General features: G+C 38.3%; 1 protein-coding gene across 1 annotated transcript in view; it reads left to right on the top strand.

Moving 5' to 3' along the window:
• The window catches only part of MOXD1 (monooxygenase DBH like 1), a 51032-nt gene that overhangs the window by 14750 nt on the left and 10845 nt on the right, over positions 1-25437 (top strand). The window contains exons 5-8 of the mRNA XM_075148096.1: positions 17047-17226; positions 19520-19622; positions 22744-22910; positions 24354-24545. Coding sequence (XP_075004197.1) covers positions 17047-17226; positions 19520-19622; positions 22744-22910; positions 24354-24545 — 642 coding nt within the window. The remainder of the gene's footprint in view (positions 1-17046; positions 17227-19519; positions 19623-22743; positions 22911-24353; positions 24546-25437) is intronic.

The raw sequence follows: 25437 nt of genomic DNA, 5'->3' as shown, positions 1-25437 counted from the left end.
CCAGAAGCAATATACTGAAGACCTCCTAAAAGAGCAACCTATTATTGTTCTAGGCTGCTTCAGATAGCAGAGTGAGATAACTCTGGCCCTCATTTTCATCTTTCTTTGAACACATCAATGCTTTCAAGTGTGCAATTCTATTCCATTTTTTGGATTATTGTCAGTCATATTTCTCCAATGTATTCAGAAAGACTGAAATTTTAAATTAACTCAGAGAACTTAACATGATCTCCAGTGTATGTCTGAGAAATACCTATAGTTATTCTGAAATATTGTGGGTTTCCGCACTTTATCAGAATGAAGAATTGCAAGGTCCAAATTTCTGCCTTCAGGTACTTGATCTTTAATGACATTTGAAATTTGTGACTGCTACTTTCACAGATCTGTATGAAAAGCAGAATTTGCTTGTAATATATTATATATGTCAGGATTTCTAGCTTTCTGCTTTCAAGTGAGAGAGCTTCAAAATGTTGGTATATCAGAATCATGCTTTCCCTGTTAAGTTTGGTGGAAGTTGTAGATACATGCTGTGCTGCTAAAAAGTTCTCTGGAACTATTTATTATTTATATTTTCTGAATTTATTTTTAAATGCTTTGCCTGACTGCACATATGGTTATTCATTTTTTAAAAAAAATGTGGTTGGTTGAGACTAAAACATGATTTTAGCTCAGAAATACATTGACTAGTTTTTCAGAATAGTTTTATATTCTTTATTTTTATGATGATGTATAAAGAATATTATAATTTTAAAAATCATATTTTGAAATCAGCAATTTATTTGGTTTTTTATAAAGTTAAAAATTAGAGTAGAATCCTCAGTGGTTTTCCACCTTCAGAAATTTCATCTTGCCACTTAAAAAATGCTTAGAGAGAGAAAAATAATTACAGAAAGAGAGAATAATTATGTAGGAACACTTAGCATTTCTTTTCAGGGGCACAACTTATATTTTCATATACGTGACCTTTGTAGATGACACACAGAGGGTTGTTGTGGAATTGTATCTACGCACTCTTGCAAAGTGATTAAACATTTCCTAAAGCCTACTGATGCACAATGGATGAGGCTTATGGCTACTCAGGAGGCTATTAGCTATGCAAACAAAGATTGAATTTCACAAAGGGGAGGACAGATTAATTATTTGGCCAGATCAAACTGTCTGTGTTAGTTAAATACTTACGTAGATGTTGATTCTGGATTTCTTCTGTAGCATCATTTTCATACAAACCTACACATCTCATTTTTACAGACAAAACCAAAGTTTAGAAAATGGTACAAATTTGTCTCAGGTATAATTCAGTCTACTTAAGTAGTGTACGTGTGAGCTGACTTTGGCCATTTCTGTCCTCCTGTATGATTTTGTGGAGCACTGAAGTGCAGTTCAGCTCTTGTTGGACAATGTGTGCCATCAACACCGTAGAAGTGTGCGCTTGGCTGCGTGTATGTGTAAATCTGCTGGTGATCTGGAGTCTCAAGTAGGTGCAACAGCCACAAGAATATTTTTGATACTGTTCAGCTGTTCTCTGTCATTTCTTTCTTCTTGAAAATTGCTCTGAGCATTTTATAATAATGTCTTTTTTAAAATATCAGTTTCATCAGGAAAGCACAATATTTTAATGAAGGAAACTGTCTGAGAAAAAATTAGAACTATCATTAATGGTAGAGGCCAAGACATTTAATCATCTCTGGTTAACGAATGCCAGATTCTGAATCCAGATTCCATATTAAAAAGGATTTTTTAACTTCCATTGACCATGCATTATTTTAGAAAGGAGTACCTATATACTGTCAGGCAGAACATATTCAAACCATTTATAAATATGTTTCATAAATACAATCTAGTGGTGCAACAGCTGGGTAAGTGATAACACTTGGTCTTAGGGTGCATTTGCAGTAGCGTCGTATTTTGGATGAGAAGCACGCTTTTGCAGCGAATCTTCAAGATGTTCTTGTTTACTTCAGCATGGTTACTGCCATGGAGCAGTTGTGGGGCTCATGAACTGAATCCCTTTGGGTGAAACTCAACAGGAGGGTGTGCACCAGGAGCACAACATAAGTCCCCCATAAGTCGCATGGGCCAATGGTCCATGGGACCAGACCGGTGCTCGTACAAACAAAACATTTCTGATGCTGGATAGTGTGGATGTCGGGACCACATCCTTCTCCTCTTTTGTGCTTTTTTTTCTCATGGAAAAAAAAATCCCTCAAACTGAATGACTCCCTGGACGATGAGAAGCTGTTTTGCAGATGTCACAATGTACTGCCTTTGCCTTCTGGGTAGCTCGGGCATGGTCCTCCACCTGATTGCTTGCATAAGCAAGCTGTTGATTTGCAGTGAATCAAAAGGCTTGTTTGGGTAACGATTGGAAGGTCTGAGTTCTTCTGTTAGCATAAGGTAAAGAAATAACTAGCATAAGAGATCTCAAAATCGGTCGAAGGTAAATTATGTCAGATCTTATGTCTTTTCTTTCTCTTTACATAATACTCATGCTAGTTTCCAAGAACCTCAGGTAATGAGAAACAGCGTATTTTCATTGACTGTTCTTGATCAAGCTGCTCTATATGACATGTAAATTGTGCAAGAGATAAAACTGTAATCTTGCGTTCATCTCATAGGTAGAATAAGGACACGGATAAGTAATTTCTCCTTATGCTGCATTTACCGATGGAGAACAGAGCTTCACTGCGATATCGGGGCACCCAGCCAGGGTTAGGACTTCTCTGTTTAATCTTCCTTTGTTTCATATCTCTTGCAACTTCTTCCCTAGGGAAGAGATTGTGTCTTCCTACATGTCTCTACAATGCCTTCTGTTACGAGATCTTCGCTGATGCCTCTGTGAACTCCCGGAGAAATAACTCAATAATAACATTATGCCTGCTAAGAAATAAAACAAAATAAGATGATTTCTCAATAGCTGAGCATAATAGTGATAAGAGTTACCCATATTACAACCAACACCAGGCACTGAGCTGGTTTTGTGACTCTGATGGAGTACATCACTCCTCAGCTTCAAGCTGCCTACCTGGCTGAGCGGTGGTTGCTTGAAAATTTGTTAAACTTCTATGGGTTTTTCCCTCCCATGTGTTTTTTGTTAGCAGAACCGATTATCAGGGTAATAGGTCAATTTAGAAAATAACAATATGTGGAACAGATGAAAGAGATTGCTTGGAGGTAATCGCAGGCAACCCTTTTTTGTCAAGTCAGCTGTTTGCAGGATGGCTCCGCAGTGGTCCTGGAGCAGTGGACCCTGCCTGCTCTTCACGTGGGAGAGCATACATCGCTGCCTGGCTGCAAAATCCTCCTGCAGCTACATGTGCATTGGCCTGTTTTGCTGCTTTGAGCTTCAGGCTGTGGTATGTGCCTCAGGTTTACTACCCTACAGGGATTTTTACTTTTCTCACATACGGAATTTAGCCTGGAGCTTTCTCAGAAGCAGCTTTCTTAGGAAAAAAGCATTCCACTTATTAGCCCAGACTTTCTGGAGATGGGTTTAAGGTTATTTCTTGCTAGGATTTTTGCAGTTCTCTGTAAATATCTTTATTCTGACTGGTCCTGAATGTGCCTCTTAAACGCATCCCTGAAGAATCCTGATGTTTCACCGACTGCACCTGGGGAAGGACCTCCGCTCCGGCAGGTCCTCTCAGAGGGAGGGAGGGACCCGCTGGTAGAGCAGACACACAGGCATGTCCATGCACTGACCTCTGCATGAAAAGGTTTCTGTCTCCCTGCTGAAGCCACGCTAAAGGCAGCTCCTCGGGTGCGGAGAGCCCTTGCAGGCAGAGTCACTGCCGCGCCAGGGCTGGGAGCCGGGGCTTGCAGAGCGAGAGGTGCTTGCCCAGAGGAGCACGCACTGAAAAAAGGAGTCTCTGCCGCACCCTCCCTCTTGTAAATCGCCCGTTTTTAAAGTCTCTTTGTTATTGCTCTTTCAGTTTAAAAAAGAGTTATTCGATGGCAGCACACTCAGATCCTTTCACTCTTGTACCATTGAGTTGTCTGATTTTCATGATTTTCAATGTGCGTGGATATGTGTGCTGACACGTCCCTCTCTGACAGTTTGTAAGACTATTTGTTTATGGTTGTTTTTTCCTGCCTATTTGCTGAACTTATTTTTTTCTTACCACGAGCTGGCATCATGCAGATGTTTACCAGCGGCATGAAAGTGAAAAATTGTTTCACATTCATGAGAAATACTTCCCAGTATTTCGGTAAATACAGCTTTTGCTGTATGTTCAAAGCTTGTTTTTACTGCTCTTTCTACTTGTGATTCTACAGATACAGCTTTTTTTTATTACTGTCTTTAGTTTAGGTTTCAATACTCCATGTCTTCCATTTGTTTAATTTAATTGTATTGCTTATTAATGTAACTGCATCTGCTAAATATTCATTACTTTGGCTTTGCATTAACTGTAGGTCTCCGATGTGCTCCGCTGTTTTTTCCACCGCAATTAAAAAACCTTAAGATACAGTATTTTCTCTACTGCCTCTAGATTTCCTGTGAATTCTCTGTACCTGTGGTCTCCCACTACACCTGACAAATTGTTTAATGCTGTGTATAGACTTCCGAAAATTTACAGTATTTACTGGTGAAGGAATGGTATGTATATTCTACGTGCCAGACATGCCATAATCGATTTGCGTGAAGATTTTCAGCTTCAGTGTATAGCATGTCCATGCTAGTTTCAACACTTTGTAAATTTTCCCTCTTTATTTTCTTAATTTCTTTGAAATATACTGTGTTTTCCTCAGGGAAAGTAGTTCCTGGGCTTCAGTAACAATAATCCCACAGACAAAAACATGTCCGACATTGAATTTCACTATTAAGAGTAGGAAAAACAGTGTATGTAAAATAACAAAATCAGTTGGGTAGTAGGGTCATTTAGCTGTATCTACATGTCTTTTCTCTAAGAATTGCTCATTTTCCTACAGTTCCAAACCTTCTGGGTTTTTCTGAAAGTAGTATAGTCAGAGAAATACTGGCAGAAAGGCTGTGGTGCGGCTGTGCCCAAGAGCATAAAATACTACAGAGTCTGTAAAAGAACTTTTTTAATGGGATGCCCAGTTTTAGAGGGCATTTGGTGTTGGAAAGGAGGATAGTAGATTGCATTTTGTAAGCTTTTAAACATTTGGATGCCTGTATAAAGCACTTCTTTTGTGTGCATAATTTGAACCTGCTTATGAGAATGGAGTGAGCAGGTTTAGTGCTGCTGAAATGGAGAAGAAGCCCCATGCTGGGGATTAGACTATGTGGTCAAAATTCAGTATCTCTTAAGTACACCTCATGCATACTAAATTAAACTCAGGCAACATATTAAAGACAGTAAATTTCCAACCATGAAGATGGACTTCCTCTCATCTAACTTGACTTATCTACAGGTCTGAGCCAGCTGCTTAAATGACCTTACAGTGGCAAAAATAGCCATTTGTATCAGCCTAGAGGAGGTGTCTGAAATACATGAGCTCAAGCATCCCCTGTGTAGAATCATAGAATCATTAAGGTTGGAAAAGATCTCTAAGATCGAGTCCAACCATCAACTCAACACCACCATGCCCGCTAAACCATGTCCCTAAGCGCCTCATCTACACGTCTTTTAAATACTTCCAGGGATGGTGACTCAGTCTCTCTCTCCATTCATTGACTGAAGAGAGAACCCAGATAACCAGCCTGTATTAGATATGTAGCTCTCAGATGGATGAATCAGGGGACACGTGTCCCACCAAAATGGTCAGGGGACAGAAGAGATTGCTATAGGAGCAAAAATTGCAAAATAACCCTTTTTATTTTAAATTTGCCTTTAGGAAAAATGGATTTTTCTCAGCTATAACCCTATGTAATTTTTTGGCACTGAGCTTAGGATGTGACTAGTGAAAACAGGCCAAGCATATCACCAGAAAAAACTTAATTATTTACTTAAAACACTTAATTATTTAGCATTAACTGAAAAACGTTACATTGGGCATATTTTTATATAAGCACCAAAGTTTTCCACTGTTGATCTCCCTTAGAAAAGGGAGCCTCTTTTCAGTTAAAGAAAGGCCTGTATTAGAGCACACCAGCAGCTGCTAGTTAATCTTCATGTTCAGTTTCAGAGCAATCTCTGATAAGGAAGTAAAAACTCCAAAAAAAACTTGTTGCCAAGGGTAACTCTGCTTTTTGACAGTGGAATGCTTTAGTAATACCACAGACCCCAGTGTGAAAATACAAAGGGACTCCAGTTTAAGAGACTGATTGATTGAAAGCCAGAAGGGCAGCCTTCAGGACCTAAACGAGGGCACTGATTTTTAACTTGAGTGATACCAGACAGTAACTGCTTGTTGTTCTCTGGCTTGAACATTTACGTTTTGCTAAATGTGATAACTCTAGCAAATTGCATCATGCAGCCTGACATAAACAAATGTTCTGTATTTTCCTGTACGTTCCCCTGCAAAGCAATTTCAGCTTCGGTAAATTAGGTTGGAGACCAAACGATCGTCCTACACTGCAGACTTTGCAAGCTGTCTGCCCTTTGATCTGGAGGGCTGTCTCTTCAGTGCAAGCCTGAATTGGCCCATTAGGCTTTGCAGTGTTAAAGAATCGTACAGCTGAACTGGCTGGATGTTAAAAGTTTCCCAAGCAACTGTCTCAGGAAATAACAGAAACACTGTCTTCTCTCATATTCTGCTAAATTATTTCATATGTAAAATTATTTCATATATTATTTCATTCTGTGATCAAAGATGAAACTACATATGACCACAGATTTTACTGTCACATCAAATTTCATATTTCTTAGTGGAACATAGTCTTGTTTTGCAGTAGACTTCTTCCATTTCACTTGTATGTCTTTAAAATAAGAATACTTAAATTATGCAGCTATTGCTGCATTATTTATTCCATATTTGGTATGCAAAACCAATCTACTTAATTTCTGTCATCAGCAAACTTGAACGTCTAGTTAATTTAATCCAGTTTCTTTGATTTTTCTTTTTTTTAATTAAACAACATCCATCCATTATGGCAATGTATTGACTATGCCAGCACGTGGTTGGAAAATATGTATTTCATGTGATTTTCTGGTTAAATGAAAGTCAGAAGTTATGTAATTTCTAGTTGCATACAAGTGTTAGATGACAGGAGCCTTAATTTAAAATATGACCAACAGTAAGCATGGAGAAGGGAGGGTACAATTTTTGTGAAGCTCTCTGAGTTTCATCTCCCAATTCCGAGATGATCTGTGGGGTGATCTTCAGGAGGGGATTGCTATTGATTAACCCCATTTTGTCTTGTACCATGTCTTTGTTTCTTCTTCCTCATCCTTAGCTTTGTGTGTGGTTTTAGAGTAAGCCTGTGACTAGGTAGTGCACTGAAAAGACAAGCAAATTGTGTCTAGGAATTTTCTGCAGCCAACCGATCAACACTTCTTATCATAGCAGGCAATAAAATATTTCAGAGTAGAACTGGGCCTTAGATGAGCAATTATAAAGCATCTTCTGTGTAAATACTAGAACAGCAGGTTCATAGGTAGTAAAATCTGACTTGGTGGGGCTTGCACAGTGTGATTCCGGATGGATCACAGGACAGATCTATCTTGGTCCTACTAGCATCTCGGCATTACTTCTTAAGATCAACTTTCTAATTCAGACAAGTCACATAGTAGCAGCATCTTAAGCAAATTTTCTATAGGGCCACATTTAATTGCTCCAATGTCATTTAAATGGGGAAAAAATTTCATTTCCGATCTAACTGTTTAAAGTGTTTCTTTTCAGCACCAACCTCTCCCTCTGCAACACCAGCATTAGCCACTGGGCTTGGTTTTCAGAGAATAATGTTATGATACCCTCTCCATCTCTGATTCCACTTGCAAGGCAGCTGTGTCCAGAGCATAGATTCATTGACTCCCAGGGGTAAAATAGAAAGAAAGAACATTAATAACAGTGGAAATATAGACAGACAATAGTCAGACAATATCACTTCACCACGTCCACACATAGCGTACATGACATCAAAATCCAGAGATGACAACTGAACCAGAGGTAGATGGTGAATAATTTCTTTTTACACCAAGATTGAAGTGAAGTTTTACCTGGTATGAAAATAATTTACAACTTGGATTTAACTAAAATACTCAAAAAAACCCCCCTTAAATCCAAAACACCCTAACCTGAGAAAATGTATGTATCTAAGCAAATTATTATAAACTGCAAACTAATGATCTTCAGTCTCCTTTCTCCATCCCCTCATTTCAGTGACCTTTCCATTACGGTCTCTTAAGTTGCTTGGACTGCAACTGTGTCTTTCTGTTTTATGAAGTGCCAATTACAGTTTTGGTTTCTAGAGAATTAATACAGTATAATTTTAATATATTATTCTCAAGTGACTTCAAAAGAACCATGTCATCTGAAAAGCGCCCTTGTTGTGTGACTTCATGGGTGCCATTGAGGGGTGTTGGAGCCCTACACAAGGGTACCAGGATCTGGCTTAGGGTGAGAAAATGTGGAAATCATAGTATTAATGTAGGCATTACCTAACCGCACTTATTTTGTAAGCCATCTCATGTTTGTATGTTAACCCTGCAAATATAAATTTTTAGAGGGTTATGAGCAATAGTTCCCAAGATTTGTTCTGCTGACTCAGGAGGCTGTGTCATGTCAAAATCATGAGCCTTGTGCTTATTTTATCCCACATTTTCCCTTCAGCAAACTTTAGGTGCCAGAGCGTCCAGGTTGGTAACTCCTATAGAAGCCCAGTATCTGAATGCCTAAGGTCTTTCTCGTGTGTGTTCCCTTTTGGTAGTCCTTCACAGAAGTCAGCATTTCCTTGTCAGGAAACACGTTTCCTAACAGTACACCCCAGTATGTGTAAAACAAGAAATGGACACACTGTAAATTCTCACATGCCCTGTCTTTGGGCAAAGCTGCACATTGACTCCCAAGCAGGAGGAGAAAAAGTATGGTGCTATTAAGCTACAAGATCGAAGGGAACATTTTGCAGTTGTACAATAGAATTAAAACCTCTTCCATTGCCATCTTAAAGAAATAGATAGACATCACTGTGCTTGAATGGTAATTTCATGAACAAAAGGAAGTACCTTCGTTGACTTTATTATTTATACTATTCAAATTATATGTTCCTCTTGAATAAATATAAACTCTTTATAGACTACCCATTTTGGCTTTAGATCTGAAACATATTTGGTTACATATTACTTTATTATTATGTTGTTTTCACAAGAAAGTAAAGATGTTGCTGATTAATTGCCGATTAATTCTGCTTGGTGTGTGTCAACTGTGCTGAGAGTCTATGTCCATACCGAATACCACAACCACTCTGCCAGTGTTTCTGCTGCTTAGGAGTGCAATGAGGGTATTGCCAGGAAGCGTAACTGAATGAAACAAGTTTTTTCTTGACCTGAGCTTTTTATCAGATTGCTCCTCAGGGTTATACTTTTTAACTGTTACTAAATGCCTTATCTTAAATCTTCAGACATACCTCAGGCAGAAACAATGTTTTATGAATATTTCTTTGAGGTATAATTCTTTTGGATTTAGTCTAAATTACTGCATGCCTTTAAAGTCTGAAACTCTTTATGAGTGGGGGAGTTCCAGGAGATTAATTAGGAATAAGAACTTAGGAATGGACTTGATGGCAGAGAGAACAAAAAGCCCTAAACCCATCTCTAGTTCTCATTTTTAAATGTTTGGTTTTATTGGTTATTTTGTTGTTTGATTCCTCCTTCCTAATTAAGATATTTAAGTTGTTCTGCACACTGACCTATGGAAATTCTGGACATACAGTGTAGTCATTAGCAGTAGTATGTGGGGATGGAAGGATTTGTGTGAATTGAGAGATATAGACTCCTCTCCAAGTTAACAGCACAACAACAGTAACTTTTAGCTGAAAGTACATATTCTTTTCCAATAAAAATTCTGCAGCTTAAAACGGAGGTGTGGTAATTACTTCTTAATGTGGTATACTAATAAAACTTTAATAAGAACCTTCATTGAACAATACAGTCATTAAGTAAACAAATCCTTTCTTCTTTACACCAAGAACAGGAAATATCTGTCCTTTGAATAAGGTTTTCCATTCATGTGGTAAGGAATTTTTCTCCACGATGATGTTAGAATTTTTGTTCTGCATTTTAAAATATATCCAAAACCAGTTAAACCCAAATGCCAACAATATAGCTTAAATAAATAAATAAACAAGTCAGCACTGTTATTTCAACTTGGGATTATGTCCTGTATTTGAATCTTGCTTTGGAAAAAAAGCCCTCCACACATATTAAGGACAAATCATGCAAATTTAAATGCCTTAAGTTGTATGGAACCTCTATTTTTGGTATGGAAAATTTCCATCCTCCAAGGAAACCTTACCTAATCACATTATGAGGTTGGGGGTGGGGATGATTGCTGTTGCCTGGACCTTTTTCTCATCTCCATCTCTTTTGTATTAAAATATGAGAAGAAAGAGATGTCACTAACTACACAAGTTACATTTTCCTCCAACTGGAAGATGTGAAAAATGTGTATGAAAATAATTTGGATGAACAGTTTTGTTTTTGAAAAACAATTCAAGTTAAGCAGTAATGCTCTGCCTCTCCTGCAATTCACTCACCAAAATGTACACCTTTCTAAGTAAGAAGCACAGTATAAATTCAGAAGCACTTGGGACAGAGAGCAATTTAAAGGGCTTTGCTGGTAATGAAGACTGAATTTAGGATCTGGATTGTACAGTGAGAAAACCAGAAATGGGCTGTGTACATGCAACTGATACGGTTGATCTCAGGAAACATTATGGCAGCTAGCCCATGCTAGACTGCAGCCGGTTGAACGTTGGAGGTATCTCTTTCAGCCCTAACTATTCTGTGGCATTAATTTAATGCTTTCTGACAGACAGGGTGGGGTGGGGTCACTGGGAGGGTGGTCCCTGCCTGACCCCCGGATGCCTGAACTCCGGGCTGAAAGTCTGCAGCAGATTAGTGTCCCAGACGTGACGCTGGCCTAGGCAGGCTTTTCTCCTGACATGAGATAGCTGTTAAGTTGTTAGGGTTAAAATCCTGGTCTGCCCTGGAGTCATGGACTTAAACATCTACCCCAGCTCAGAGGCATATTTCCAGCTCTTGGGTTTTTGCTCAGCACACCTCTGGGTTGTATGCAAGAAGCAATGTTAGGTAGAAAGCAACTAGTGTTTTTCTTTCAGAACACTTATATGAAAATAAACCCATATTATTATTGAGTTTTTTTCTGGAATACGTGGAGTTTTTACTGAAAAAGACCCAACTTTATTAAGCCAAGTATTCTAAGCATTTGCCTTTCTGAAAAAATCTAAAACCTTAAAAGAGATGTTTTAGATAAATATTTTTTCATTCCACAACTACACTTTTGAAAAGCAAAAAAAAATCAGAAAAAAATCTTGATGATTCCTAATAAGACGACATCATGTCTACCTTTGACGAACTTTTCTAAGTTAGGCAATTATTTCAATATATGTACATGGTACACATTTGTGAAAGAAGTACAAAGACCGGAGTAATCAGTAAGAAGGTAATAGTTCTTCCTGGGGATAAGTATAGAAAGCAGAGACCCTATAACTTAGTCTTCTGCTACAAAAATTCCCTCAAGTAAACTCAGCCAATACTCAGTTTCACAACCATCACTTTTTGGTCTGAGTTAATCAGGGACATGGCAAACTTGTATAAATAAAATAACCAACCACAGGCTAGAAACGTTCTTAGATGCAGCAGTGCCAGGACAAAATCTTGTGTCAAATTTTTGCTCTCAATTTTGAGATTATAGAATAATGTTTTTTCCCTGTGTCACCACTGGCTACATACACAAGGTATTGTGTGAGGCTGTGGCCTTATTCAGAGTCACTTACATGGCAATATACCATCCCATAAAGTCTTTAAACTGTAAGATTAAGTTGAAGCTACCTTTTGAGCTGGAAAAAACAAAATCATATTTTTCACTGATATTTCAGTGTAGAAGCATCGCTGCAACAAGATAAAAAACCTGTTGCCATTTTTGTATATAAAAATAAATTCAGCATTTTGTTTTCTGAAGTTCAGTGGGCTATATTTGGACACTATGGAAAGACTATGGATACAGTTTACTAACTTTCGTCATTCATACAAGCAAGCATGAAGAACAAACCACAGCTGTTAACATCAAAGAAAGCAAAGCAAATAAAAAGGGAGAAAAACAGGAATAAGCAAGAGACTTCCAGGTATCTGGAGATATTTTTCCGTTGTAGGGAATCTAACTTCTTGGACCATTTGAACCGTTTGCATTTTCATCCTGTTTAATACATTATACATTAGTATCTTGACCCTGCTTAGCAGCAGCTTGAGATGCAAGGCTCTATTATGTTATAATTTTGGCTTGTTTTTTTAAGAAACAAATACATGTGGTGCATTCAGTTTGTGCAGTAAGTAAAGGGATAATAGGAAATACAGAAGACAGGAAGAAAAATTGAAGCTGAGTAACCTGGCACTGGCAGATATAAGCATTTTCTTTGTTCATATGATGTCAACCTATTGACTAGAATAGAGCTTCTGTTAAATTAACAGGTGGAAAGCACATGTCCTATCTGTGTTAACTAACTTGATAATAAATTGAAAATTTGTTTGTTATATTCTTTGAAAATCAGTATTTTGAGAAGTGCTAAGAGATACAGTACGATGAAAGGAGCTGTATAAAACCTTTCAACCTGCCCGACGAGTACAGGTCATGCTAATCCAACACCATAACTGCAACACATACTTTTAGTTGCAGAAGGCAGTGTCTTCATTTTGCATTTGAATGCGGTGTATTTTAAATACCTCCATCTTTGGAAACCCTGATTTGATGTGGTGGTGGATTATAGTACATCTATTATTTTTTATCTCTGTTAGTGGGAGTCAGGTAGGTTCGTATACGTCAGTGTGCACAGTTAGAAAGATCTTTTGCCCAAGCTTTCAAGAAAGGTAGAGAGGATGCAGAAAGTAAGTCATCATGAATAATAAAACAGGAGTTTCTTTCTGCTTTCATGAAAAGCAGGGGAAATTGTTGCACGCACTTATTTTTTGCAGTCCCAAACGCTTTCGACATTTTGATGTAGGGTGGAAATAGGGCTTCTGTTATCTGAGCCTCTGGCAGTTAGGAAATGTCAAGCAGAAAATGCACTTTCCCTCAGGGGAAGAAGCCACCGAGGTGCCCGGTGGTGCAGTGTCTCTGCAGGCTTATTCACGACATGGCAAAGAGATGAACCCTGGCAGCTGGGTCTTCCTTGCATGTCAGCAACAGTAAAAGGGCCACAGATGAGCCTCAAAGAATGAGGCAAATTGGGGAAAACAGGTAGCTATATGCATATTCCCTTTCAGTCTCCTTTCAGCCTCTTTCTTGACTCCCTTGACTAACAAGAGGTGGGTAGGAATTAGCAAGGAAAGAAGAAGGAACTACGTTTCAAAGTCGCAGGTTTCCTCATAATTATTGAAAGTGAAAGGCGGATTCGCATTTTCACTGCAACTCATCTAAATTACTTAAGTTATCGGTGGCTGAAAGTGTCATTTGAGAGTCCCCTTACACTACGAGAACAGAGTAAACAAAGCTATGTATAAATAAGAATCCAAATAAAAATGAATTGTTCACTTAAATCTGCAGAGTTCATTGACTGTTATGTACTATGCCTATTTTTATCACATTTTTTCTGTCTTTCACTCCTTTGCCCTAATTTACCACAGTAAATTATTATCTTTTCATAAGTATTCTCTGTTTCCCGAGACAAATTAGTAAGACAGTCATGGCATGGTGACTTTTCAGGGCTGGTCTACTATTATTGTGACTGGAGATCTGCAAAAGTAGACCTTAGCTTAGCTTAGCTTTCAGATGTGTGATTTGGGGGTTAAAGACTATCAAAGAACCAAAAACTTTATGTTTAAAAAATTCAAATAACTGGAAACTTTGAATGTGTGCATTAAACAGTCCATGTTTTAAACATGAATGCCTATAGTTAGGGATCAAGGCTGATAAAGGGCTGTTAAAATAGGAATAAGCTTGTAGGAGATGAGCCCTTTCAAATTGTGTTATCATTCATTGGGGCTGCAAGTACTCTGGAAACCAGACCACCCTGATCTAGATATTTAATTGTAGATACCTACTTTAGCAACTAATTTTACACCTGGGACTACTTATGTGCACGTTTAAATGCATTAGTGATTTGCTGAATTTGGCCCCATTGTTCATCATTGTTTGTAAGGCTGGCCAGAAAACAAGAATTTTGTTTATTTGGAAAAAAAATTAGGTTTTGGAATTTCTGTTCAGCTTGGAGCAAACTAAGCTGTACAGATGCTCTTTGTGAAAGTGAGGGAGGAAGAGGCAGGCAGCCTAAACAACCGACTTACTCTATAAGCTAAAATAACATGGCTGAGTAACTAGGGCAGCACTCACCTGGGATGTAGAATGGCATGTTTAAATCCCTGTTCCAGTTAATCACTACAGTAGAGAATTAAATCACATTTCTTAATTTTCTTTTCTGCTGAAGTTATTCTAGCAAGTAAATACAGTTAGCTATTCATTGGATCAGAGAAAGGGAACCCAACATGTCTAGGGGTCTGCTCCTCTTCCTTCTCTCGTTTCAATCAGAAATGATGTTGTGATCCTTAAGGAGCTGGCTATTAAAATATTTCCATACATTTCTGGGAAATGAACAATTTTTGGTTGATGAGATTTTCCTAAGATTTTTGTTAATAGATTTTTGACCACTCCTAATAGTTTCTTTTTTTTGTTTAAAACAGGAGAAAGGTGGCACAAACAAGTTGTAATAAAAATGTGTAAAAAGTGTAATTTCACTGCTGCTTTTCATTATTTTTTTGTGCATCTGAAGAAGATAAATTGTCCTAAAGATGCATCAGAAAGATGCTTAAGGGATTGTTCTAGTTTTTTTGCTTTTCTTTAATAAAGCTGAACAAACCTACTTTCTGAAGTGCTGTTGTTGTTTAGGTAACCGACACTAAGAAAGCGATGACAGGATGTGAGTTTCTAATTTTGGTGATGTCCCATTGTTTTGAGAGGAAGCCGGTTTTGAAGTAGTGATTGTAAGCACAGCAGGTGCTGGGATCTTGTAGCAGCAGGCAGAACTATCGCATGTTGGGACAAAAATACTCTTTTTTTTCTTGGTAGATACAGGGATAATATTCCCATAATCATTTCCCTGACTAACCTATACATTATGTGGAGCTTCTGAATTCTTGAGATATATATTGCCATTTAATGTATAAGCTGCCATGATATGAATGTGTTTTCATTCTGCAGTATTTGGATAAATATGCAGGTGTATGACAGAGCAGAGGGAAGAAGGAACATTAAGCTGAAATGGATTTCTGAATCTTTGCCAGTCAGTCTGATATATCTGGGAATAAATTATTACCTGAGAGGAAAACTGACTCTTACCTCCTTCAAAAATACCTTTTACTTCCATAGTACAGTAATTCATGATGATGGTAACGCTAACTGAAATAGGGATTACTGAGAACAGTACAGAAGATCTATTGTGGAGTATTTCAGTCTTGCCATCAGAACAAAACTTTGGTGCATCCATGTAAATTGGCATCCTTCCATTGACTTCTAAGTGCAGCAAAGTGGGTGGTTTTGGGTTGTGCACTTCTTGGACAGACATGCAGGTAGGTACTCAGCAGCAGCTGGACTCCCCAAGAGCCCAACTTCAATGGTATTTTGCAGATTCATATCAATGAGGGTGGTCTTGATATGCACAGGCTCTGGTTGCTTCTTCCTGCCCTTCCTCTTTTGTAATTGGTTTAGTGGTTTGAAAAAAGGGCAGAGAGATAAATTTCTGGGAACAATATTGTGCTGACAATATTTTAATAATATAATAAACTGTTCTTGCTTACCCTGTTCTGGTCCTCTGGTAGCTGGGGTTCATGTGCTTGTAAAGCGAATGGATGCAAAGTTAGGATATATATACATTTTCTGCCTGTTTAAAATACCTTCTCTTTCCTAATATTAAAAGACGATACTGCATGGCACCCTACATCTTAAGAGTTGTATTGCCAAAGCTTTACTTTTCTTGTAAAAAAAGTTAGTGCTTATCTTATTCAACTTGAAGGTAAGATATGATAGAACGGGATGCAATCTTTGAAAGCAAAAGCAAGGGAAAAACTCCTTTAATTTTAATACTGTTTTCTATATGCTGATATTTTGTGGAGTATGATCTTTCTGAAAAGCAAAATATTTTTTTTCAGAAGTATTCGTGTTTGCTCCAGGGTTGTAATCTCTGACAGAGATGATTTAACATCATCCATCCAGTGAGTGAACACTGTTATATGGGAATGAAATAATTTCAGCCTACTCTCAAGTTCAACGGTCAAATTATACTGGGGGCACCCGGGCATCCCTGCGAGCCCTCCAGCTCATCACTGCCATAAACAGGCTTCAGCACCCGACCTTTCAGGAATGACTTCATGTTAATAAAGTCTTTACAACTGAGCAGATTGTAAAATAATTCTAATTTCTTGTAGATGTCAAAAAAATTTGAAAGTCCATCTTGAGCTGCTGAGGAATGTGGGGTATACCTCCAGGCTCACCCTAGATGTACAGAATCTACGGGCAGCTCTAGTTTGTACTAGAAATAGTACAAAAGAGGCAGAAACAGGGATTAAAAGTTCTGAGTAGTTCAGATACCAATCTGGTTTAACTGAACAGACTTTCAGCTGGTTTATACCCCCTTCATGCTGGAATGTGGCTAAACAAGATTGGGCAGGGAGAAAGGCAAGTGACAGTGCAAGATTGGAGTGGGAGAAGGGAGAAGAAGACAGATGGCAACAGAGGTTTCATCAAGACACAGAATTTTCTTCCTGCCCCCTGTTGATGCACTTGGGCAATGACGTTTTTAATGCTTGGGGTTGCGGAGTGCTGAAGTAACATCTCAAACTAACTACAATCTAACGTCAAGTCTCCTCTTTTAAAATAAATGCACCATATAATTTTTAGTTCTGTCTGCATACCTGGATTGAAACAGTCATGCTTGAGATGTGTTTTCTTTCTTTTTCTTTTTCATTTTAACATTGACAGGTTGAGCCATTGATCCAGAAAGGCCATGAGAATCTGGTGCACCATATCCTGCTCTACCAGTGCAGCAGCAATTTGAATGACAGTGTGCTGGACTACGGGCATGAGTGCTACCACCCCAACATGCCAGACTCTTTTCTTACATGTGAGACGGTCATTTTTGCCTGGGCCATTGGAGGAGAGGTAGGATGAATGTCTGTCTAGCATGGCTCATCAATGGGGCTTTAGGAGGGTGTGTATCATAATGAAGCTTCTTCCTGTGATGATTACTTAATCTGTCTTTTTTTAAGGGTACACAATCCCAACCCCTAAATGCCTCACCAGTAAGTCCTCAACTTCTTGTTGGCCTCTTAAGTATGAAATGCAATGAACATCCTGAGCGACAGGCTAAAAGTAATGAAAATAGTATAGAGAGAGCTGATGCCTTAGGGGAAAAAAGATGACTTGGGAGCATGGAAGTCTGTCTCCATATCAGCTTGGCCCATCTGATATGGAAACACACTGCCTCCAGCAATAACCAGTATCTGTTATCTGTGGAGAATGACAGAAAGAAAAGTAAGTCTCTGTAGGTGACTGCATAAAAGACATGGAGGCAATATTTTCCAAATGAAGTTCGACATGGATTTAATTCATTTTGTGCCTCACCAGGAACCTGGTTACAGTGTTGCCCCATTCAGGCATATCATTCTGAAGTTACCTACCCAGCCCAAAGAGACATCATTTCAGTGTAGGAGTGATGCTGTGTCAACGCAGAGCCAGCACAAGGACCACTTTGCTCATGGCAATGGGGCATAGCTACAGAAAACACAGTGTCTGTTGACCCCAGGCTGTATTTTCAGCTTATTTCATATGTTAATTTAGGCTGCAGTTAATGCTTTCAGCTGATGTAAGGGAGCATCACTGCTAAAAGAATCCCACCCCTTCTTTATCGCCTTGATTGACTGTGTGCCCACACGGACGATGGTGTGGGCACAGAGAGGGACTGGGGTGACGATAGTTTCTGGAGCCTTCATTTGCCAGCCTGCCATCCAAAACTGCCTTCAAGTGCTGCAGTGTGAGGAAGCCAGAGCTGCTACAAGGACCCATCAAAAGAAGTTTAATCCACTATAAGCATCATCTCTGATGTACGCTTTGTGCACTTTTGCCATCAGCTATGCTCTGACCTAGTATTTGTACTTTCAACTGTCTTAATCTAAGTGAAATAAAAAACTCATATAAATAAGTTATCATTTGACAAGCACTATGGAGGCTTTTGCAAGGATGATCCCGTTGTTAAAGAACTGTAGAGAGGAACCTGGCAGATCTGGATTACATTCAAGTTTACTGGAGTACTCACTTCACTTACTTCAGTTTACCCTTATGTAGAACGGAGGTGATAGTATTTATTACTATATACTATGATTAATTCATTAATGTCCATCAAGCATAAAAAAGTTGAGATCTCAAATTGTATATTTCAGAAAGTTAGAGTATCAAATTGCATATTAAAATATTAGCTATATACTCTAAAATTATGCAGATTAATTCCTATAAAAGTGGATATGGTAAATGAGTTCACTTAGAAGATACTGGTATTTCGTTCTGAATCAGGAGTGAGTTTTTGAAGTAAATCTCCTGGTTATCCCCACTTACCAAGCTCTGTTTATCATCACGAGTGGTTTGAGAACTTGCACAGCCCCCTGTGGGATGAAGTTAAACTGAACGTGCTGGACCCAGCACCTCCCAGCATTAAATGGGGTTCAGTGCACAGGGTCTGACCAGAGCTTGTCCAAAGGAGCATCGTTTGGGGACAGTGGGTCCAGCACAAGATGTTGCACTGTTCAGAGCTATTTCTTTTGCACTACATGGCTTGCTAATATAAATGTAATCCTGAAGGTCATCGTTATTGTTCAAATCATTTTACTTAGAATGCAGTGATTTGTGCAGGAAAAACAATCTAATTACATACAGCCTCAGTATTCTCTGGAAATTACTGCTTTTAGAAACAGGGAACATTTAAAATGTAGATTCACTTTTTCATAAGGGTTTTATTGCCAGACTAACTGCTTGATGATGCCATGTTTATACATCTAAAATGGAATTTTCCTTTTCCACTCAAGCAATAAATACAGGATAAATAATCATAAGATCACAGGATAATGCAGGTTGGAAGAGACCTCAGGAAGTCTCTAGTCCAACCTCTTGCTCAAAGCAGGGTCAGCAATGAAGTCAGACCAGTTTGCTCAGGGCTTTATCCTCTAGCAAGCATAGGATCTACTATTTTATATTGACATAATGATTTAGTGTATTGAGTATATAATACATATATTATGCCACAATACCATGTTCAGAAAGTTTTAAAAGAAGTTACCTTTGTAAATTTTATCATTAATATGATTGTATCATTGCAAAAAAAAGTAGATGTATTCATAAAATGAAATTAACTCTTAACCATAGCAAAAATGCCTTAACTCTGTATGTGTGTGTTGATTTCCAGGGCTTCACCTACCCTCCTCATGTCGGCTTATCCATTGGCACAGCAGCTGACCCTCAGTTCGTTCTTATGGAGGTGCATTATGACAATCCATCATACACAGAAGGTTTGTACCCTCACACTCTTTAAAACATGCAAGATTGGAAAATGTACTAGACACAAGTGCTTCTCATTGCATTGCATGTCAAACAGAGCAAATACAAAGCTAAGACTTATTTTTCCCTCCTCAATAGTTTCTGATTCCCAGTGTTTTTCTCACTGCACTCAAAAGCTTAACCTGAAGTCAGTGGGAGATTCAGATATACCAAGAATTGTGGACCAGGCAAATACATCTTCTTTTATCACTACATTCTCCGTGTTCTCTCTCTCTCCGTTCCTTTTGCTGGGAAATCTAATCAGACTGAGAGAGGGCAGCACAGCACCCAGCCTGTGAGACAGCAACACATGGAATAAGCCTTTTATTACTTTTTTTAAACATTTTTTTAAGACATCTACCTGAACTGTGGGCAGTTTTTGAAGGTGAAGTATAGACTCAGGTTGCTAGACCATTTACTGGGTAAAAGCAGTTTATCTTAAAAGATAAACTTTTCACTTATAATGGTGTTTTTTAATCTTTTTTCTAAAATTCATTTATATTTAGAAGAAGCAAAAGGAAGAAACCAGGGAGCCCCAGAAAATCTAGGGAACTTTGAAGCCAACTTTTGGAAAGATACTTTTTTGTTCTTAAACAAAAGTTTATTGAGCCACGGTACCTGAGAATATTCTGGTGATTGCTATATATGAACTGAGTAAAATCCAGTGCAGCACAGTGTACTGGCCTTTCTTTACACCCCCATGTGTTTAAATAAAATCCTCTGTGTGGGTTATGGTGTTCTGTCTTACTGTTATTCCCCCTCTTTTTGTTGTTCTAGATGAACTATCTCAAAACTCTTTTATTTAATGATGGACTCTTGCCCTTCAGCATGCACATTTGTGTGGGATACAGTAAACTTCATTTGCATCCTTGGTGTTGCTTGTTTTTCCATCAAATATTACCTAAAAGCCTGAGAAGTCGCATGCAGAAAAACTGTTTTCGAATTGGTCGTGTTCCCAAATTCACGATTTTATTTTAATCGACTGTGTTGTATGATACCATTGTTTTAGTTCAAGTGGACAGACAAAAACTGGGGATCAATAATGTTTTGTTTCCTTTTTAAGCAACAGGGACAATTTTGCCGTGTTGGGACAGTCCCAGGTGAACACAGGGTCTCGCCAAAGACCTGGGAAAATTCAGACAGCATAGGCAGAGTGGGGTGTCTGTAATCCAGGTCATGCTTCTCTCCTCCCTGACAAAATACATGGTATAAGATAGGAGTGGGAGGGAGTAGACCTGGGTGCTCCCACTGCTTCGGGTGGGGGCACACAAGTCCTCCTGACACAGCACCCAACCTGCCACTGGGTCACCTTCATTTTCCAGTTTCAGGATCTGCATTTTCCCAGCTTAGGTCTTGCAGTTAAAGGCTGCATTGTTAGCCTCACGTTGTGATCCAGGGTAATGTTTTCCTAAGTGACTCAGATTGGTAGTCAGCATTGGCTCCTAGTTAGACTCGAAAATGTTTGAACTGCTCCTAACTTGGCTGGTTTTGAATGTTTCTGTTTATGAAATCCTTAACATACACTTTTAATTGGAAAGGTGGCCTCTTTTGAGATTGTTTATCAAAAACTCTTACATATCGTAAAAACTTCTGGCATTTATATGTTAGCAACAATCTTGAAGGGGAAATACCACCAAGGAAAAATTCAAATTGATGAGATTGTGCAAATAGCTTCAGAAAGGGAATGAGTATGGATTCCCAAACACGTGAAAATTGGGATGTTGTGGGACAGTATATACCACCTGAAATGTCATGATTTGTATACTGCAGAATGTCTCATAGTTGATTACCACTCTTAATTGGCTATGCATAGTTCATATCCTTTGTTTCTTAATAATTATATACTACTCTTTGTTAGGTATTTTAGTGACTGGGTAACTTAGTCCCTGCTCTGCCCCTCTGTCATTTGCCTATCTTAAAATAGCCTGTTGGTTTCATGTTGATGTAAAATTTGGTTTCAGGCACTGCTATGTCTGTTATGTTTTTTAGAAGACCGATATAGGTTGCTAGGAAGCTCTTACCTTCTCTGAGATACTGGGTAGGTTTTTTGCATTTTTAATTTTCAAAACCGGAATTTGAAAATGGACAACAAAGAAGAAGGTAAGAAACGAGCTAACAGAATGTAGGGCTTGTGCAACACAAATTAATCTTTGTTTTTTGCTGGTAGCTTTCCTAATAAAAAAGACTAAAACAAGACAAATAATTATGAGCAGTTAGATGATAGAGGCAACATAAATTCTAATTAGATACACAAACAAATGCACATGGCTAAACATTTAGATAAATGAAATAGATTCATATCATTTTGACTCTTAAAAACCACAACCTTTTTACATCAGGCTTTGGTTCCTTAAACTACTTTTTGAAATCAAGAGAAGTCCTTGAGTGAGTGCAGTATTAAAATCCTATGTAGTTCTCTTTTCTGCTTTACTCAAGGTACTGGTATTATCTTCAAGTTTGGGATTTAGGAAGCCAATTTTCATAGGTTTAGTTGATGCTATCTTAATTGGGGAGATTGCAAAAGGGATGTATTTGGTCATCTGAGGTATGCTGTAACATGACAAGCCGTCCAAAACAAAGAAAAAATATAATTAATGCTAGGGGTCAAGGTGAAGGAATAGATAAATCCACAAGTAGAAGACAACACATGGCTTAAAAATCTTAAAGAAAAAAAACCACAACAACTTTAAGCTCTGCTTTAAATATTTCATTTGAAAATCATACATGGCACCTTTTGAGGTCTTATTATTTCCTTGTGTTGTTTGCTCTGTCTGTGATCTACCTTCTTTTCTGTGAGGTTCATGTTGGATAACTTAGTGGAAGGGACACAGGGGCTACGGGCAGCACATATTTTTCATTCTCATCTGAGCACCACAGACACCAACATACTATGTTTAACAATCCTCCTGTGGGCTGCCCCTATTTATTATTTCCTGCATATAGTTTGACTCATTTCCAGTTACTGAGGTTGATTTCTTGATTTTCATGTAAAAAACTTAAGACAAGCCTTGAAAAATGTGAAACAATTGGATTTTTGATTTTTTTTTTAAATACTGATTTACAGCCATGACTGACTGTGTTCTTTTGTTGCAGGCTTGATAGATAACTCTGGTCTGAGGCTAATTTATACTCCAGTTATAAGGAAATACGATGCTGGGGTTATTGAAGCCGGTCTTTGGGTCAGCCTCTTCCACAATATCCCACCGGGCATGCCTGAATTTGTGTCAGAGGGTCACTGCACACTGGAATGTCTGGAAGAGGTATGTCTCCTGCCTGAATCCATTGGTTTTCATTCTTAGAAACAGTTTTGGACAGCCTCTTTAACTTCTTGGGGAGATTGATAGTTACCAGTTAAAGACATGTGAGCAAAGGCATCTGCTACAGGCTGCCCTCCAGAATGTTGAATCTTTTCGATCTGGGTATTTGAGGTGCTCAGTATTCAGGCTGCTTTACTGATATGAGTAATACCGGATGACACAGTGCTTGCGATGGTTTAATTGTGTTTTCAATATATAAGCATACATTGCTTTCCATGGCAAAGCTATAAATAGCCTGGAATAGCTAGCCCAGAAAAAATGTTGAGAGAGACTAATAAAGATCTGTGCATGTGCAAAAGTCTCCTAACAGTGAAGTGAAAGCCCGAAAGGTATTCTTAGATCAACCCCAGAAACTAAAGACCTGAAATGGTTTTGCCCAAAGTACAAAATTATGCATTCGTTAAACACTTGGTTTCATTAGGATAATCTAAATATCTCTACAATGGAAGCATTGTCTAAAGTCTGTGATTAATATATCACAAGAGATTCTCATATACTTTGTCATTTATAGGGAAAGGTTGAATCAATGCTTGTTATGATGTGGTTTGGAGTGAAAGACAAATTAGATATGGAATTTAGATCTGTTCTTGGTGGTGTTAAATGTTGCATATTGTCATAGCATTTTGCAGCCTAAAAACATTTAAGTAATCTATTATCATGAGGTTTCTGACCTTAAGGCTGTACTTGAAAGGTATTGTGATAACAGATTATTTCTAGCTTGGGCTCTGAACAAGAATCAAAGTTTAGCATACCAAAAGTTTAGATCTGTAGATCTCAGCTAGAATGGGAGTGATGTCAGATTTGTGTCAGTTTGGAAAAGTTAATTTTAAAATGTTTTTGACCTGGAAAAAAGTCTCAGATGTAAGTGAACACATAGTATTGCACTACCAGTTGACTTGAAGATGGGAAGTAGAACATATAATTACAACTTCTTAATTTAAAGTGCTTCTCTTGGCACAATATTGATGGTAACATCATTCATAACTGCATAGAAATTCTTTCTCACAATAAACATCCACATTCAGCAGTATTGGCCAATAGCAGCAAAATAATGTGCAGGGTTTAGTATAATACCCTTGAAAATCTTAATCTATTGAGAATTATTGGCAGTCCAGTTGATTTTCATAAAAATTGTGTGCATTAGGAGTCAAAACATGTTTTTATAAAAAAAAACCCACAACACAGAAAACAACCAAGACTTTTTTGTATATAAAACCTTAATTTCACATACATATTTATTTCTGCTCCAGACTGCATTTTGCTGTAAACTGAGGGAATGTAAAATGCATTTATTAATATATTTTCACGCTGTTTGTACGTTGCATTACATTACATTACATTACGCTGCATCTGGGCACACTGATGGTGTTGGTTTCCCCTGGCCAGGCTCTAGGTGCTGAGAGACCTGCTGGGATTCATGTGTTTGCAGTACTTCTTCATGCTCATCTTGCTGGCAGAGCGATCAGGATGCGCCACTTCCACAACGGCGAGGAGCAGAAGCTGCTTGCTTATGATGACGAGTTTGACTTCAACTTCCAGGAGTTTCAGTATCTGAAAGAAGAAAGAACCATCTTGCCGGTACAACACTCTTAATTCTTTCCCTGAAAGTGTTTAAGAGATCGTGTGCCTAAGATTTACTCACATTTAGGATTAATTTTGCTACAGAATTCTTGAATGTTTTCCACTTATTGCAGAGTGACTAATGCATTAAAGTTGCAGTGTCTCAGGAGACACTACAGAACTGGCTTGGCCCATCAATTCAAGTTATTCTTTGGGTGCGTTTGGTGTCCACACCTACTTGATTTGAACTTTACTGTTATACATGTTTGAACAAAGCAGATTGTAAAATGACACGTGTGCCTGGTTGTGTCATCTTTGTGCGTCCAGCCAGCTGAAGAATGGGAATACCACTGCATGGCTTTACGGAGCCACTGGAGCCAAGTAGCACATCCTGAGCATTTGCACACAGCAAGTATCCAGCCTTGCAAACATGTGTCTACAAATCAGCCAAGTCTTCTGTTTGTTTCACATTCTTATTTGTTGTTGGGAGTAAAACTCTGTGCTCATGTTCCACATGAGGTTTCACTGAGTAAACAAAATCCTTCGGAAGAAGAAATCATGCAATTCTATCTGCTGTCCTTGTGAGAATAATGTAATATATCTTAGAAAAATCCCAGCTACAGTTATATTATAAAGCTGTAGCTATCCATAGGTATTGCATGAAAACAGTCTATATATTTTGATTGGGTCACTCATTTAAAAATCATTCACTCAACCTTTTTTAGTTCCAGCTGGCATCTATTTTTGAAGCTTTGGCCTGAGGACAGAAAGTTTAGTGCTGCAAAGGTTGGGTGCTTCAGATCTGACCAGCAGAGCAGCTGGAGGTGTGCCTCTCCGGGTGCATGTGAACAAGCCCGTTACTTGATGGAATTGTTCAGATGCAAAATATCAAACAACTGGATTTTTTTAA

This window comes from Calonectris borealis, chromosome 3 (genome assembly GCF_964195595.1).
Source record: "Calonectris borealis chromosome 3, bCalBor7.hap1.2, whole genome shotgun sequence".
In the NCBI taxonomy this organism is placed as follows: Eukaryota; Metazoa; Chordata; class Aves; order Procellariiformes; family Procellariidae; genus Calonectris; species Calonectris borealis.
The sequence above is the reverse complement of the archived record's forward strand: the minus strand, read 5'-3'. Positions and strand labels throughout refer to the sequence as shown.